This window comes from Phytophthora infestans, genomic scaffold (assembly GCF_000142945.1).
Source record: "Phytophthora infestans T30-4 supercont1.14 genomic scaffold, whole genome shotgun sequence".
NCBI lineage: Eukaryota > Oomycota > Peronosporomycetes > Peronosporales > Peronosporaceae > Phytophthora > Phytophthora infestans.
The window spans coordinates 799,026-817,155 of record NW_003303745.1 but is presented as its reverse complement, the minus strand read 5'-3'; the positions used below and the strand labels follow the sequence as shown (position 1 = coordinate 817,155).

Here is an 18,130-nt window from a genome sequence, read left to right as displayed (position 1 = left end):
TGCGTAACTTGCTGGAAGTGTTTGGTCCTGACGCCAAAAAGCAAGGGATGAGGCTCGTGGTGATTGACCGTTTCTACACGTCTGTGGCATTGGCTATACAGCTTCTGCTTATGGGTTTCTATTGCGTTGGTACGATCATGACGAATCGTCTTGGTTACTGTAAGAAAGTGATTGAGAAAAAGAAAACCCGTCCAGCGACAATTCCACGGGGGTCGTTTAAAATCGCGCGCTCAAAGCTCATTCCGAGTATGAAGGCAATTAGTTGGTGGGTCTCAAGACCGGTACATTTCCTGTGTACTGGTGGCAGCCCTGAAATCGATAGGGTGGTGCGGCAAGATGGAGCTGAGCAAGTTGAGGTGCCCTGCCCTCGAGTCGTGAAGGACTACCACGCATTCATGGGTGGCGTGGATGTCCACGACCAGTTGCGGCTGCAGCGCTACTCGCCGCAGCGTGCACTCCGTTTCAAGAAGTATTATAAGTCGCTAGTGCTGGGGTTGATTGATATGGCAATCGTTAACGGCTATATCATACACAAAGCCTACCACAAGAACAAAGAGTCGCGCCCGCTCACACACGTCAAGTACATGATTAAACTTCACCTCCAGCTTAGCCAGCTCCAACCTACGGACATGTATGAAGGGAACACATTCGGCACGCAGCTTCCTGCTTCTTTACCAAGCTATGACCCGCTTCCTATCGGCATCTCCCAGTCAATCGAGCACATGGCTCTCCAAAGTGATGAATGGCGGAACGAAGGTACGCAGGCCATACGTCGCCAGTGCGCGTGTAAAGTGTGCTCCGTTCTACGACCTGAAAACAAGCGCGCATCCACCACGACGTACTTCTGCAAGGACTGCAACAAGGCGGGCCAATTTTCCTCTGCATGCGAGCTCGACGGAATGTACGTGGGGCCGCCATGACCTGCTGGGACATCTGGCACAAGGAGTGGGTAAATGGCAAGCTGATCCCGGTAAGCAAAGGCAAGTCTATTCGAGTGCGTCGAAAGAAGACTGGTTCAGGCACTCCTTCGACGCCTGGTACTCCGGATTCAAGCAAGAGACGTCGCACCAGCCCGTAAGCCTTAAGCTGCGCATTAGGCTGTCTATATTGCTGCATATATGCAGGGTAGTGAGCTAAAAATTGTGGTACTTGAATACCTTTCTGCATTGTGTCTTGAAGTTGCGCGCGTCGTGCCGAGTACATGATACACCTTGCATGTTGTCTGCAGCGTAGTGGGCCGCTTTTGTACAAGTATTTAGCGTGTCAATGGATTACAACACCAGATGATTTGTCGAGTGATCGACTCACTACATTTTTGTATAGTGCATATAATACAACCGGACAAGTCAAAGGTTTGCAAGAACATTTAGGGGTGACATCCCAACTTCTCATATATGGTTTTGTATGGGAGGTATTACACTCTAAATATCTGAAAAATATCAACGGCAATGTGCTGGTTCTGTCCCGAGGGCGCCCCGTCACTATCTAAATTACGTAGCATAATGCGGTATGGCAAGTCTAATCAGCTCGCTATATGCAGTTTATATGATACATTAGCACATTTGCAACTGCACATCCTGATCCTAGCAGTCCTAACCACGTTTATATACAAACATTACGTTTAATTACGCTGCATATGCAGTGTACATGTTCCTTCCAGCTCCCGGTTTGGAGAGGTTAATGCAATTTCGTGCGCTGCTATAAAAAAGTCAAATGTAATCAAAATCAAAAGTTTAACCGACTGGCTCTTGCATTCTGCGGTACGTATCGACACGAAATCACGTGCTCGTCCATTCTAACCCAATTTCATTGGCACCATCTTTTGAAAGGGCCACAGTTAGGGCTGTTTCGTGCATTGCATTGTACAGGTATCAAGTTTTAAGTTACTCAGTACTATTAACCCCTTGGTTCCCAGGATTTGGACCTCGGAACCGTTAAGATAACGTCGTAACTAACGACCTTCGTTGTATCATGTCGTTTGTATAGTCGTGTACTATCCACATCGGGTTAGGTGCATAGGTTTTCACAGATGAAATTTTGATTAAGTCGTAAGTTACACTGCTTCGTTTGTTGTTGAAAAGATATAAAGTCGTAACTTTGTGCATTGCAGAAGACCCACAGCTGGGCACAGTTGGATTAGGAACCAGATCAGTCCGGAATTTGCACGACAGAAGGTACGATGACTCAAGAAAGCTTGTTTTATAGCTACTCACAAGGGATTTGACCATTGCGTTTCTACAGATCAAACGCACTGTCGTCCTCACTACCATCGTCACTACGACGACGTTGCTCGTCGTCTGCTTCACACTCTTCTTCACGTAGCAGCTCTCTTCTGGTCTTCTTCCGCTCTCCGGTCTTCTTTCCAGGTCGCCTGAGGACAACGCGCTTGCCAAGCGAAGTCGGAATGGCGAGCCCACACTCGAAGTCCTCGTGCCAAATCTGAAAGCACGTTTTCATCACGCCCCTGTATTCACGCCTTGCCTTCGGACACAGGTAGCACTTTGCGTCGTCGATAGAGCACTGATCACAGTAGAAGGTGGTCTGAAACGACTTCTTTCGCTCTCCACGAAGCAGCGCGCATACCTTACAAGAACGTTGGCGTAGTTTCTGAATGCCCGAGACCGTTACCCAGTCGTCAAACTGTATGAGAGAGTGGCCAGCGCGTCTTCGCCTGCGTTTCTTGCCTCCAGGAGAAGGTGTAGACGCCACTCCAGCAAAATCCTGCTCCTTTAGCTGCAGCAACTGTTTGTGTAGTACGGCATATCATTCTACACGCTTCAACGCCAGGGTATTCGTGAATTTGCACGCCTCTTTGTGCGATATATAAGCGTTCACCATAACGAGATCCATGAGACCTAAAAATAGGCTCTTGTAATACTTGGCAAAACGAACAGATGTCTGAATTAAGAAGGTTTGGAGGCGGAGTTAGTCGTGAACATCCACTCCGCCCATCCACTCCTGGTAGTCGTTTACTGCCTGTGGACACGGCACTGTCGTCGGCCCTGCACCCTTTACGTTGCGGTTGATCGTTGACGCATCCATCACTGACCCTGTGCATAGGTAATGAACCGGTTTACGGTACCACCAATGGAAGGCAATCAGACTTGGCACTGATAACGACCGCGAAAATGTGAACGACCCACGCGGTATGGTGATTAATCTGGTTTTCCGAGACTCCTCAACATTGCGATCATATCCAAGACGTCGTGTCATGATAGTGCCCACGACGTACACACTCATAGACAGCAACTCGATTGCCAACGGGATGGACGAATAAAAGCGGTCAATCGTGACAGCATGGAATGCTTGGCGTCCTGAGGCAAGTACAACCTTGAGGTTGCGGACCACCGCTGCAGCTCCAGTCTTATGGTCAAATGCGCTCGCCTAATCTTCACGAGTCTTCACCTTGCCCACGTAAATCTCGAATCTCCAAAGTTACGACAAAATATAACGCGGTCAATAGCAAAGGCGTAAGTTACGTCATTACGATTTGAAGAAAAAGAAGCACGGGCTCACCTGTGGCAATACGCAGTTCTGGCATCACACGTCATAAACATTTTGGACCCGTATCGGTGCGGCTTGTCCGGCATGAACATCCTCGTGGTGTTCCGTCTAGACGTCGCTGGAGGAACACATTCGTCAAATGAGAACACAGTAGGTAGTGTCCACCCGGCAAGGAAGCGCTTTTGCAATTTATCAACCACAGGACGAAGCTTTCGCAACTTGTCACGGGTAGGCTCACTTTCGTTATCCACAAAATGTAGATCTCTCAGGATATCCTGGCAGCGATTGCGGGGCATAAACCTGCCGAAGGTTCCAGCGGGGACCGCGCCGTCTTCTGTCATCGACCAGTGTTGAGCAAAGCGCCGTTGCTGCGGGCACAATATGTGTGCTACCAAGAGACCCAGCACATGAAAAATCTCATACGTACCATACACTGGCTTCATTCGAAGGCGTCGTCGTATTTGTTTCAGCGTCTCGGTTGGCGCCCCACGCCGCTCAGTCTACTTTGCACGCAATCGCTCGGCTCTTGGTAGGATCTGCTAATTGCGGTAGCGGTTGGTTTCTTCACAGATACAGACCCACAAAGACTTCGGAGCAAAGTAGAAGAATGTATCCAGTGGTGAATCGCATGGGTTCCGTAGTTCAACAACGGGATGTGCTTCTTCGGTAACGAGGCCAGGATATCCGTCAGACTATTCGAAATTGGACGATGGTTGAGTCCACGGCATTGTCCGAAACGTTTGCTGTCGCCTTTCCAGCGCCGGTCGGCTTAGTTGATCGTCGTCACCGATACGTAGTGAAGCGATAAACGCCTCATCCATCTGGACCGCATCCGTCTCCGAAATGACGTCGTCATCGTCGTCCAGGGCACGAAGCTCCACAAAGTCCTCCTCATTGTCTCTCAGTGCACCACCATCGCTATCTCCCGAGCTCAAGTGCTCGTAGTCACTCGAGTTCTCGTTGGCCTCCACAAAGTTAACGTCGCGCTTGAATTCACGTCGTGGTTGAGCTCGCCTAGGGACAGGTGCATCGGAATTCAATCTTTCGGCTCCAGAAGCCCCCGAGAGATGTTGTAATTGGGCCGCCTTTTCAATTACATCCCGCTCTGAAATGCCATCCTGACCGTCGTCTTGCGGAAGGTCAAATGCGCGATTTACAGCTCCTTGCGACAGCTCCACTTCGCTTGGCGTAGGCGAACCGAATAGGTCTTGCATAGTGCCCTGCGATAACTGGACACTGGTGTCGATCTGGGACGCACGCACATTGACCTCCGCTTCGCTGCAATCTTCGCCGTCTTGCACATCAGCTTCATGGTTGACCTGGTCCTCAGCTTTGCGCCTCTCGTGCTCTACAGACGCCTCTCCCTGTATTCATGCGTTAGTATAGATGATATTTCTTGCATAAACGATAGCCTCACCTCGTTCTCGGTCCGTAGCAGTCCGGACTCAATGATATGAGCCACTACAGCTGCCTCGCCAAAAAAAAGGTCGATGCCCATATCGCCGTTAGCAGGCGCTCCTGGCTTGACGTATGTCCAGTGAGTCTCTAGGCCTTTGGGACGTCTGGAGCGCCAGCCAGCCTCTCGTAGCTGTCGCCACAAGTGCCGGAAGTCGACGTCGTCCGGAAGCGTGTCAGGTTTCGCGCGTCCAGTCGATCGAATACGCGCCATCAGGAAAATTTTTAAATGAGGGCTGCGCAACCTGCAACACACCTTTACAGACCCTATCCCTGTCTAGTTTTTGCATTTTCCTGTGTGACCTTCATGAGCTTATATTTATCTCGAGTGGAAAATAACTTGATTAAAGTATTGGTTTTTGCCTCCGAGCCAATTTCTATTGTTCAAAGATTTTCGTCGTAAGTTACGACGAACAATTCCGTTACGTCGTAGCTTATGACGTTGGGAACCAAGGGGTTAAGCGATTCTTACAAAAAGCAAGTCTACCAGCTCACATCATATCAAGTACGACAGGATACCACGATATGCGCGCTCATCTTAGACATATTCATGGCACAATTCCTTGTTTCTGTACACAATCGTGGAATGCGAATTTGCAAACTTGATGTGCGCTACAGTACTACTGTAATAGTGAAATGGTAGAATGCAGAGTATATTTTAGCTCATGACAGCTTGTATTAATAACTTCCAATTCAGTGGTAAAGCGGGGTTGATGCAGAGAGTGCTGCCGGTGTGAGCCGCATAAGATAAAATAAAAAGCTTCAGTGGCTGACTAGATACACTAGAAAACCTGTACTGGCACCATCGGTATCGAGCCGAGTGGTCCAGTCAGCCGACTCAGTGATGTTCCAGATACATGCCTCGTCATATAGTGCTGAGGGATTGCAGGCTGGGTGACATGGAGGAGGTGGGGGGGGGCTAAGGTTTTGGACGCTAGTTGTCCTCGTTTAGACTTAGTGATTCTAGACATTATCGAGCTCTCTGACACTCTCGTAATTGCTTTCGCCAAATTCCTGGACCGACACCTGGTCCAGTTACATCACTACCGGTACACTTTTTCTATTATTCACATGCTATTATAATACATGTATTATTATAAATATAATATTAAAAAATTATAATAATACTAACAGTAAAGCAGTTCAGCGCACATTCTCCGTCGAGAGTCGTTGGCACCAGCATTTACAGTACTTACAATGAAGCTTTTCCTACAATCGTGTTGCGAGCTGCGAGATTGGCTGCAAGCTATTACTATTAATACTGGCACTGTTCGTCGGTGCTTCTGGTGGCACTATCATGAACTTTCGTTGCTCCTCTACAGCAAGACGCTTTTTCTGATGTGGCGGTCACTGACCACCGGAGAGCTATTAAACCTTTCTTCCTTTCAAATACAGTGCGAGCACAGCAATTTGATGAACTACTTGCTTGAAGAAAATGAAGAGAAAATGGCGACTCTCGAGGAGCTCATCGCCGTTATCGACTGCTCGAATGAGTCTGCTGAGACCGTTGAAAATGGGACCTTCACGTGTGTTGCCGAAACCAAAGAGCTGCGCTCGATTCAGGACGGAGAAAGGTCAAACCCTGTAGCAGCCACGATAATGCAGAAGAAGCCCCCACAACGCCGGAGGAAACGTGTTGGATGGAGTTCGTCCACTGGTTTGCAGAGACGCAAGCGAACGGAGCTGCAATTTCTACGACAACATGCCATGAATTTGGAGACCTATCTACAGCAACTTAAAGTTCCCCCCGTGCCGGCTTTTGCCTTCCCCACGATGGCAACTCGAAGTTAGTGGAAGGAGATTGCGGCGGTAGAGTTTAAGGAACGTCTGCGATCGGAGGAGGTAAATCGTGCTCTTCACGCGATCATGAACAACCTGTTAGATATACACCAAACGTTGGCAAGTGTTTGGGAAGAGGTGTCACGGCTCTGAATCGATATTAATCAGGGAGGGCCATACAAAAGCCAACAAGATAATAAATAAATAAATATTGCTAGCTTTAAGAGCAGTACCAAACCTTCTGCTGTAGCTGTGGTATGCACGCCAACACATACCTAACTAGGCTCGCCATAAACTCCTCTGTCTTCCCTTTGATATGCCCCCTTCAGCTTAGTATGCATTGCGACAGTATATGTATTACCACTAGCAAAACTTATTAAGTCAAATAGGAGGTGGCGTATATGTATTACCATTAGCAAAACTTATTAAGTCAAATAGGAGGTGGCGAAAGCCGATACGATATGACACCACTCCCAACGAGCGAATCAGCCTGTATGAGTTAAATACTTACTTGATGGCTGGTTACGCCCAACTGTTGTGCTGGTGTAGTGGGTATCGAAACTCGAACACACACGAGGGAAGCTGGCGCTTCCTTTTAGCCTTGATCTATTGCTTGCTTTGAGGTAAAACTCAAACTCACTGACTAAACTTATCACTACGGCTTATCGGTACGTGATGTCACGTCCTCGACTATACCTTATAGCTCTCGACTATACCTTACTACATCCTATGCCAGCTTGGCCGCACGTTCTGTGCGGCCCAGTGCAGTGGGCAAGGCTTGGTCACCAATGCACCAACCACTACACCGCCCCTTCAAGCCTTGACCACTCTTTCATGGTGCCTGAACACGCAATGTCTAACCATGGTTCATGAGTGTTGCTTGAATGTTGTCTGAATATATGAGAGCTAGTAGTCCTTTCCAAGACACCAGTATCTCGTAACCCTTCCTATTGGGGCTCCACCGGTGCTCTTTGAGCTCGGCCACCGATAGTACAATTCCTTGGGACGCTACGTGCTCTCTGACTTCTTCAGTCACTTCATAATCCTTGTCCGCGTAGTACTTTAGTCTAGACGCGTGAACGTTTGTTTCTACACCAGTCACGAGGTGTCGGACCACAAATGAGTGTACATCCGCACGCACAATCTGGTACGGCCCAACCTAAATAATCAACAGCTTGTCCTGGTGTTTCTGGTCTACTCTAGACCTCAACACAAAGTCACCCACACTGAAATTGGCCTTCCGTGCACCAACCTTCTTGTCTTTGTTCCTTCGGGTTTGCTTCGCACGTTCTTTTTCCACTGCACGATGCATTTTATGAACACTTTCTCGCAGCTCCTCGAGCTTTTGCGATATTAACTCGGGCTGCTTAGTCATCTCCACAACTCGCTTCTGCTCTGGGTCTACACAAAACTCAAGTGGGCTCGGTAGCGGCAGCGCACAGAATAACTCCACAGGAGCCTTGTTCCCAGGTAACGGCAGTGGGGTATGATTTATACTTGCCTTTAGCAGCGGTACAAAAGATGTCCAGTCCTTAATGTCCTTTTTATACTCTAGACAGAGTACTCTGAGCACTTGGATCACGTCACGGTTCACACGTTCGATGCTACCATTGATCCAGGGGCTGTAAGCCACCGTGAACCTTTGTTCGCATCTTAGTCGTTTGCATACGTCTGCTACAACTGCATTCTTGAAATGGCTACCTTGGTCGCTCACCCATACTGGTGGAATGCCGTACCGGCCGTGCCAGTCTAGGATGGCCGCCACCGCTACAGCACTATTGGGGGTCGCACACGGCACCAGGTCACAGTAGTGTGTCGCCTCATCCTTCAGTACAAGTAGATATTTGTCACTGCCAAATGATTCACCTACAGTGAGAAAATCCCAGTGTAGAACTCCATTTCGCTCGTGACAACGTAGTGTTTCACCCCAAGGTCGCTGCACCACTTTACCGCCCTTTACATGCTGACACAACAGGCATGATGTCAAAAATTTATCCACTTTTGCTCGTAAATGGTCCACAAAAAACTGTCGTTGTAGTTGCTCCATCATAGTGGCTCGTCCTCTATGACCTTGTACACCACAATGTGCTACGATCATGAGGCGCTGGAGCAGTACCTCCGCTGCTTCTGGGATCCACAGACTTCCTTTGCAGTACCAACCCTTGCCCGAGTTAACCCGAGTCAAAGTATCCGCTGGTACAGTACTTCTGTGCTGCTCTTGAGCCACAATAATCTCGTCAAGTTTTGGCCACGTGAAGTTTGGGTCGTCAAACGGTCGTATTACCGCTCTACTAGCAGTCTTCGCTGCGTTGTTGCTTGCTATAGTCGATGTAGTGCTCACTGGTCGTGTCGTCAGGGTCCTATCTACCTCCCCTCCTCGACGCTTGGCCTGCATCGTCGGGATCCTATCTTCCTTCCCTCGTCGACGCTTATTCCGGCTTACCGGAGTCCTTTCTTCCTCTCCTCGCCTGCGTTTCCGTAACACCATAGCTCGCAGAGCTACACCATTGTCGTGATTGCCAGCCCACCACGACACCATATCAGCCCACACATTGTTGGTTCCGTCGATATGCCCTGGTTGCTGCCCCAGGATCCGGTTGAATGCTCGAACGAAATCGGACATAAAGCCTGGCTCCCGATCATGCCTTATCATCTCGCTAGCTCCAAATCTTCGGAAAGCGCACTCCTCGTACGATTCAGCTTGCGGGCGTAAAAGCAGATAGCTGAGTCGATCACATGCACAAATGATTGGGTACGCTTCTTTCTCGATGACACTCCAGTTGCGTTGCGAGCCCGTAAATGTGCCGCTTACGCACACCAAAATCTCATGCTGTTGTTCTACTACAGGTTTCCCAGTCTGCCACTTGCGCACTTGACTCACAATGATGCCGAAGCCAATGTCGGATGCGTCAGTGATGAGGCACATCACTGCCTCTGGATCAGGGAAAGCCAGACTTGCTGCATTTGCTAGCTTGTCCTTTAAGCCATCAAACGCCTCTCGTTCGCTGTTCGACAACTCTATGCCAATTCCGGACGCTACACGTTTTGTCTTCTTTGATGCAGTAGAAAGTACTTGATCCAGCTTTTCCTGTAGTGGTTTAGCTGCTCTGGCGAAGTCCACAACACTCTTACGCATCCAGTTGGACGCACAGAGAAATTGCTGTAACTCACCAGCCTTGGTAGGATACGGTACGGTACTCAACGCTTTAATACGCTCCGGTTCGTGGCTCACACCAGCACCGGTAATGATCTTACCACACCAAATAACCTCCAATTCGTACAGACTCGACTATGACACACTCAGTTTAAAGCCAAAGTAATCAAGTAGCTCGAACAATCTTTCCAACTTTGAGAGATACGTCTTAACATCGACTGCATAGAGTAGCAGGTCATCTATCCACACCAATAAGTGCTTGTACAACAGTTCTTGTAGGCACTTCTCAATCGTTGCTTGAAAAAACAAAGCTGCATCGCAACTCCCTTGTGGTACGCGTCTTGGTGTGTAAATCTTTTGGTGGGTCATGTAGGAGAGTATTTCTTGGCAAGCTTCATCCAAAGCAATCTGCCAGTACCCTTTGATAAAATCAAACAACCCAAAGAACTGACATCCTCGCACCAATTCCAAGTCAACTTGCGGGTTTGGCATGACGCCTACAATACCATCAATCTGGATATTTGTTGGTTTGTAATCTGCTGTCTGTCGAAACTCGTTAGTACCAGGCTTTCGAACTGGCGAGCTGGACAAGCCCATCTACTATTAGGATTCTCGTAGATCCGTCCAAGTCCCTCCAATTTGTTGTTAAAGTCCTCCATAAACTTTCTGACCTCCGGTGGATACTTCCTTGCCTTACATTTGTAAGGTTTAGCATCCTCTTTCAGTCGTATTCGCATAGGTGGCACTCGAGCAGGAGGGTCGTTTCCCAGCGTCAATCTCCAAATATCAAACCTCGTCGCGATTCTCTCCAATTCTCCAAGATAATTCACCGGGAAATTACGCTGCTTGGCTTTTTCAACAAAACCTCGCACCAATTTGTTAAATTCATCACTCAACTCTGGTCTCGAGCTCACTTCAGGTTCATCAAAATCATCTACTTCGTAATACTGGCCTTGGCTAGCCAGCATTTCCAACTCTCTGTCAACGTCAATGCCCAAAGAGGCCAGCATCTCTTTACCAAGGAGAAATTCTTCGAGTTCACCGGGTACAATCAAACATTGTACCGGAGAGCTGATCGACACTGGTCCTGCCGCTGTTCGTAACGTGGCATTCACATTTACTGCTTTCCTTACCTCCACATCACCGCTCACCGTAATGCACGGAATGGGATTCTCCAACTCCACATTTTCGACTCCCGGACACACCTTCTTCAACCGATTAAACACTCGATCGCTCATACTTGACTGCGTCGCTCCACTATCCGCACAGAGCGGAACACTCAACACACCTTCAAGCAGTACTGTACCGCCTTCTGGTGGAAGACACTCGCGAATATGACAGGCCTTAATTGCGTCATCGTTGCTGCTGCCGCCCGTCTTTTTGCCTCGACAGATATTCTTCACGTCTTTTGGCTCGGATTGCAGCTTTGTTGGCATTGGTTGCCGTGGGGCAGTTGACAAATTCGTGTTCTTTGCCACAATGAAAACACTTTTTGGTATTCGGTGGACGGGCGAACTTACGCTGCTTGTCAGACCTCGGCGGGACATCGGCGCTTCGCTTTGCTCCAACCGTAACACCAAACGTGGTAATCACTGGCTTTTTACCAAACGACTTCGTAGAGTTCTTCGTACTGAAGCTTTTGCCTTGCTTTGCAACTCTGGCATTCATCTGTCTCGCAGATTCGTCTGCCCTGTGCAGTTCCAGAGCAAAATCATTCACCAAAGCAAATAATTTTCTCACAGAGGCCTTTGCTTCACTGCTGCGAAATTCCAGTTCATTTTTAACCTTTTTTTTAAAGGCCCAGGCAGGAAATTCATCAACACCTTACATTTGCGTTTGACTCCTTCTTCGCCCAAGAAGAGGTCTTTCACACCGTTGCATTTGATAATCTCATTCGCAAGATGAAAATACGCAGTAACACGACCTTCAATATCCGAGCGTGACATGTCAAACTTCAGTTCTGCACTAAAGAGCGCATCCATGTCAGGCTACTCTCTGTTCTTGAAACTCGCGGTTATCTCCGTAATCTTGGTCATGAGAAATTCGTCCGTCAAATTATCCAGGTCCACGTCCCAACGTGTCTCGCACATAGTCTCCAATAGGTTCTCATCAAACGAATTGCGCACTGAGCGCAGAACAGCCTTCACGTCCTCGTTACCGGCCTTGCATCTCGCCTCCGTGACGGCTACGTACTCCTTCCGGAACTTAAGCCAATCTAACAGGGCTTCACGCGACACATCGGTGATCGACGGCGCGTTCACGATAGCGTTAAATTGGCTGCGGAGCTCGTGGTACAGATGGCTGTACCACCACCGGAACGCTGACACTTGCATCGTCTTCGATTTGCACCTTGGCGGCGCTCTCCTGGTTAGCTAGCTGACTCGACGTCATGATTCTTGTTTCCGTTCAAAGTTACTACCTTCGCAACTAAAGATATCTTTGTAGTGGGTATCGAAACTCGAACACACACGAGGGAAGCTGGCGCTTCCTTTTAGCCTTGATCTATTGCTTGCTTTGAGGTAAAACTCAAACTCACTGACTAAACTTATCACTACGGCTTATCGGTACGTGATGTCACGTCCTCGACTATACCTTATAGCTCTCGACTATACCTTACTACTTCCTATGCCAGCTTGGCCGCACGTTCTGTGCGGCCCAGTGCAGTGGGCAAGGCTTGGTCACCAATGCACCAACCACTACAGCTGGTCTCCGAAGACAATAAAATACAAGTAAATTAATCGATGCAACTATAAGTAATGTAAGGTAAAATGCCAGTTTAAGTCATTTGGATCAGTTTAAGGCGCACCAATAGCAGTCGTAGATGCATCTAATTGGTTATTTTTAGAGCGGCGCTCGCCTCCACGAATACCTGTCAGCTTTGATCTGGCTTCCAACCATGAAGCGTCGCACAACGTATAGCAGCAAGAAGAAGATGGAATTGGTGAGGTCTATTCACGAGGGAGGCAATATTGAAGCTATTGGCGAGGAGAGCGGTGTTCCAGTTCGAAACTCGTTCCGGTGGGTTGGAGAGGACGTTAATTGGCGTGAGAACGGGAATAATGGCCCGTACACCTTCAGCAAACGGCGCGGACCTGATCCCACTCTGCCCAAGGAAGCCGAAAAAAGTATTCACGAATGGGTTGTGGGTCAACAAGTTGAGGGAGCTCCGGTTGGAAGGAAGGATATTGTCAGAAAAGCTCAACATATTTCCAAGCTAGTTACCGGCAAACCAGTAGGCATGGGATGGTACCGTCGATTTAAAGGAAGATTTCATGACTTGAGCTCTCGTGCTTCTCAGTCGGTGTCAAAGGTGCGCAATAATGTGACTGAATTAGAGGTGGCTACACTTTTCAGTTCTTTGGCAAGGTTATCGTGGAGGAGAACATGGATGGGAGCCGCGTTTTCAACATGGACGAAACATTTGAAAGCTCTCGTAAGACCACACGGGTCATAGCACTTAAAGGATCCAAGAACGTCTGGCATACGGATCCTACTACCAGCTTTCACCTCTCGCTTGTAGCGTGCGGTAGCGCTAGTGATTTCGTCGCTCCTCCGTTATTCATTCTACCCGGTGAGCGTGTGGAGACCGAACTCTTAGAGCAATGCAGTATTCATGGAGCAGCAGTGACAACTACTCCAAAGGCATTTATGACAGCGACACTACTCGCAAAATGGATTGTTTTTTTTCGCTTTGTCGGTACCCACACCTGTCAAGCGACCGCTGCTTCTCGTCATGGATGGCTGTTCGTCTCATATTGCAACCGAAATAGTTGAGACCGCTGATCGGATGCAGATCAGATTGGTGTGCCCACCTGCCAACGGCACACACTTACTGCAGCCATTGGATACTGCCGTGTTTTCTTCGTTCAAAAATACGCTCCAAGATCTTATTGATGCTATCATTCGAGCTAACGGGATTAATACTATCAGCAAGGAAAAGGCTCTTCAAATGGCCGCACTAGCGTGGACAAGCTGCAATTTCAACAGCAATATCTCATCTGGATTTCAGAGCTGCGGCATTTTTCCGTTAAATCTTGTAAAAATGCACGAGAAGCTACACAATTTCCAACACAACGGAGTTTCCGCCACCGTCAAAAAGGCTTCTTGACTGCGATACAAGGAGACCGTACAGCACGAAATCTTGCGTCTGCCTGCTCGCCAGCACAAGCAGAATAGGAAAAGAAAAACCAAGGCAGTGGCTGGTAGATTTTTAACGCGTGAGATGCTTCAGCAACCTGACCAGCCCTCCCAACGAAACGCGCCGAAGCGAACAAGAAAATCGCAGAGACAGAATTTCTACAAAAACGACAGCGAGTGGTATGCACCACCAGGACCAAGAGCTACATCAAAAGCAATACCACGATCACAACCATTAGAACGAGCACAAACACGAAGAGGAACAAGGCATGGAGAGCGAATTGGTGCTAGTGCATCAGCAGTCAGAAGCTGCTAGCAGTGATACAGCTCTGTTCGAGGTGAGCTTCTAAATACTCCGGATTTTAATACACCATCTATTTTGATCCAAGTCAAGGTTATAATTTCACGTGGGTTCTAATCATAATTTACAGAAATTCAACAGTACGTGCACGATCGTACATAAAAGCCTCGTGTCCATACTCAAGTCAAGTTTAAAATTGTCTTAAACTGGCACACGACGAAAAAAGATGGTAATTTCAAACCGCCACTGATGGCCGAATAGTACTCAATTAATGTGTTGCGCTTAGCAATAAGAAAGACGAGATTCTGATAATTCCAGTCGTGGTTGTTTTATTCTCATCTTCAATGTCCGTTGAAAATTATGAGCTTTTAAAGTTGGTCATCTGTCACTGACTTAAACTGGCATTTTACCTTACTTGTACATGCACCGGTAGTTGCCTGTTGTACAGCTTGTAGGCAATACAGTACGACGACAGGGAGTCCGAGGATGTGCTGCAAGCTGCAGCCTGCAACATATCGACAGATTTGTCAATGGTGCTCAAACGCAGGAGGCAATGCACTTTGACAAAAGATTGCTTCGTTTGATGTGGGTGAACAATGATGCTGTACTTGGTATTACGTAGTGTCAGCAATCTGTTGAAACAACATGATAAACGAGGCAAGACTTAGTTGTTGAAGTATTCCGTTGCTGAGTCCTTTATTAGTCGTCAATTGCCATTGTAATCAGTTCGGGCATCGTAAGCATTCCCCACAACTCTATAAATTGTGACATACCGTACCAAGCGATTGGACGAGTCAATTATGTTCCCAAAACGAAAGGTGTACTGAAGCGGTGCAGTAAACGTTATGACTTACAAAGAGCGACTGTACATACGGAGCGACCAGCCACAAAAACGCCATCTGTAATACTCTGCTGCGTCCATAGAGGCAAATCCGAGTCGAAATAGTGCAACGCGGCAAGGCCATGCCTCATCGAGTCGAAGTTTCTTAATAGCAGCTCCGTACCTACACCAGTATGTAAGGTGAGGCTTACTGGGAGATTGCCATTGCCTAGTACCTGGTATAGTACTGGACGGAGTGTAATAGGCTCCGTACGTGTGGCACCTCGTGAGGCTGATGAGCAAAACGCAAATGCATAAAAATGTGAAGTATGCTTCGGTGGTACCACTGGTACCGTACCTGTAGTTTACTGGCAGTAGGCGGATGATTTTGCCAAGTGCAGGATGCACGTGCTTGCAGTAATACAGTAGTTTTTTGTGTACCGGTGTGATCTCATTTGAGAAAGCGCGGCCTCAAGGACGGATCAGATCAGTAGTGCGATGCAAGAAGACACACAAATGGCGTCGTTGGAAGAACTCTTCGCGTTCATCGACTGCTGTGTGTGCCCTGACGTATTCTCCGACAACAGCGACGTTGCTGACCCTTGGTGCGAGCATGCAATACTGCCACCTCTCGATTTCCCAGCGACCACGCCTACGACCATCGACCGCACCACTCGCTCATCTGAGACCACCACGCCGTCCACGAAGCCGAAGCGTAGACGGAAACGAACGGGCTGGAGCTCGTCGACCGGACTGCAACGACGCAAGCGAGCAGAACTTCAGCTCTTGCGAGAGCACGTCCATGACCTCGAAGAGTACGCGGAAAGGCTCCAGAATCGAGTTGGGCTGCCGAGAGAGAACGAAGTGAAAGATGCACTAACTTGCGACTGGCAGGCAATGGCTGCAATCGAGTATGCGGAGCGACAAAAAGCGGAGGAGCTCAACCGGACTCTCAAAAGGATCATGGACAAGCAGTTGCAGGTTAGCGAGGCATTTAGGCTGATGGCGGGCCATAAAGCGCTAGTTTGACTACAATTACTGTAGTAAATGAAATACATAAATGACCGTTGGACCAGTCGCAAAATGACTGACAAACACCATCCCCCTATGGGATAGCGTAATGCGTTCAGAAGTTTTCAAAAGTATCCGAACTATCAAAGCACAGATGTTACTAGAGATACCAGTAATCTTACTGTACCTTGGGATGTGAAAAAAAGGGTGCCCAATTTACAAAAAATCATAATCGCCACTCTCTTTTCGGTCAAAGGGGCACACTTTTGAAAATACCCCATGCGCTGACCCAGATTACTTAATGAATTTAAAAATATTAAGGCGCATAGGGGGGCCTAGCTTTTTGTAATAATTAGCCCACCGCAGCGTAGCGTGCCAAAACAAGTAGAGCTAAACCTAAACTACCGCCGCGTAGTGGCGGCGCTCGGCTAGTATATATTTACATGTTGACAGTGGGATACCGGTATCGATAGCGACGAGATACCGGAATCGGTATCAGCTAATGAGGTAATACCCGTCTCGCTCATTTCGGTGGGTCTGGTCGGTGGTCGTTCTGATCTAGCCAAGCCACATTAGCAGTCCCTTCCATTGAGCATAACAGAACGCAGATCAAACGCACTCACACACAACTCGTTGGGTTAAAGGAAACTTTCGGACTGGCAGCAGTGCGGCGATTCCGCACTGGGCTGCCTTTCTGACCAATACTCTGCTAGCTAGTTCCAAAAGACGATTTAAAGAACTCATTCTGCTTCAACCTGAATGCGGTTTCCAACACGCCCTCCTCCGAAGTGAATCGGTCACTGAGGAAGATGCTGCCTCGACAAACCGATCATGGCGCACAATGCCTCGAGTCGCTCGCCAGCCAGTGCCTTTTTCATAATGTCGAAAGGGTTCACCTCAGGTTTGACCTTCCACAAATCCACGGTTCGTTTAGCTACTTGGTCTCTGATGTAGTGCCAGCGTAGCTCGATGTGTCGCGTTCTGCGACTGTAGGTCGGGTTCGTCGCCATGACATAAGCGGCCTGGTTGTCAATTCCCATGCGAAAATTGGTCTTCAAGTCTGGGAAAACTTGGATCAGTACGTTGCGCAATCCTTGGCCTTCCATACAAGCCTCGCACGCAGCTACGTACTCCGCCTCTGCGGTAGATTGAGCAACAATGCTCTGGCGCCTCGACGCCAAGGATATCGCTCCACCAGCCATACAGTGGACAAAACCTGTTATGCTTTTGCATGTATCGGGGTCGTTCCCCCAATCCGAGTCGCAGTAGCCGTCGATAATTAGTTCCTTGTCTTGCTCTGCTGCTTTGGCACGGGCGTACACAATTTCTTGGGTTTTGGTTCCGATTAGGTACCGCAGCACTCTCTTGGCAGCGCCAATGTGCTTCTGCATAGGATTTTGAACGTAGCGACTGAGTTGCCCAACAGCAAACGCTAGGTCTGGGCGAGTGCAGGTCGTCAGGTACATTAGCAACCCCACCAGTTCACGATACGGAAAGTTCTTGCCGTTCGCAGCCACCTGCTTGCGCTGGTTTGTGTCAGTGTCCTTCACGGTAAGACGCAAAGTCGTCTCCATCGGGATCCTACTGGGATGCGCACCTCTGAAGTGGAAGCGCTCAATAATCTCGTCACAATACTCGGTCTGGTGTATTTTAATGGAGTCTTCACTGTGTTCCACCTACACGCCCAAATATGTGTTGAGTAGACCTTGGTCCTTCAAACCATAGTCCTTGTCCAGCTTCTCAAATATCTTCTTCTTAAATTCTTCACTCTTGGTCGCGCACAAGATGTCGTCGACATAGAGGAGAACCATGGCAAACTCGCCATCTTTGTTGTAAAAGTAGAGGCATGGCTCAGTCTCGCACTGATTGAACCCATAGTTCACGAACCAACTATTCACCTCTGAATTCCACTCTCGTCCGGACTGGCGTAGTCCGTACAGTGCCTTGTTGATGATGTAAATCATCCCGC

The 18,130-nt window shown here is 48.4% G+C and overlaps 1 protein-coding gene across 1 annotated transcript; it reads left to right on the top strand.

Annotated features, from left to right (window-relative positions):
- Positions 1-12,788: 12,788 nt before the first annotated feature.
- Positions 12,789-14,000, top strand: PITG_09151 (uncharacterized protein; the record flags this gene model as incomplete). Its single annotated transcript, XM_002903424.1, has 3 exons — positions 12,789-13,202; positions 13,247-13,413; positions 13,823-14,000. 3 exons carry the CDS (start codon positions 12,789-12,791, stop codon positions 13,998-14,000), a joined length of 759 nt encoding a protein of 252 aa, XP_002903470.1.
- Between the last annotated feature and the right edge of the window lie 4,130 nt (positions 14,001-18,130).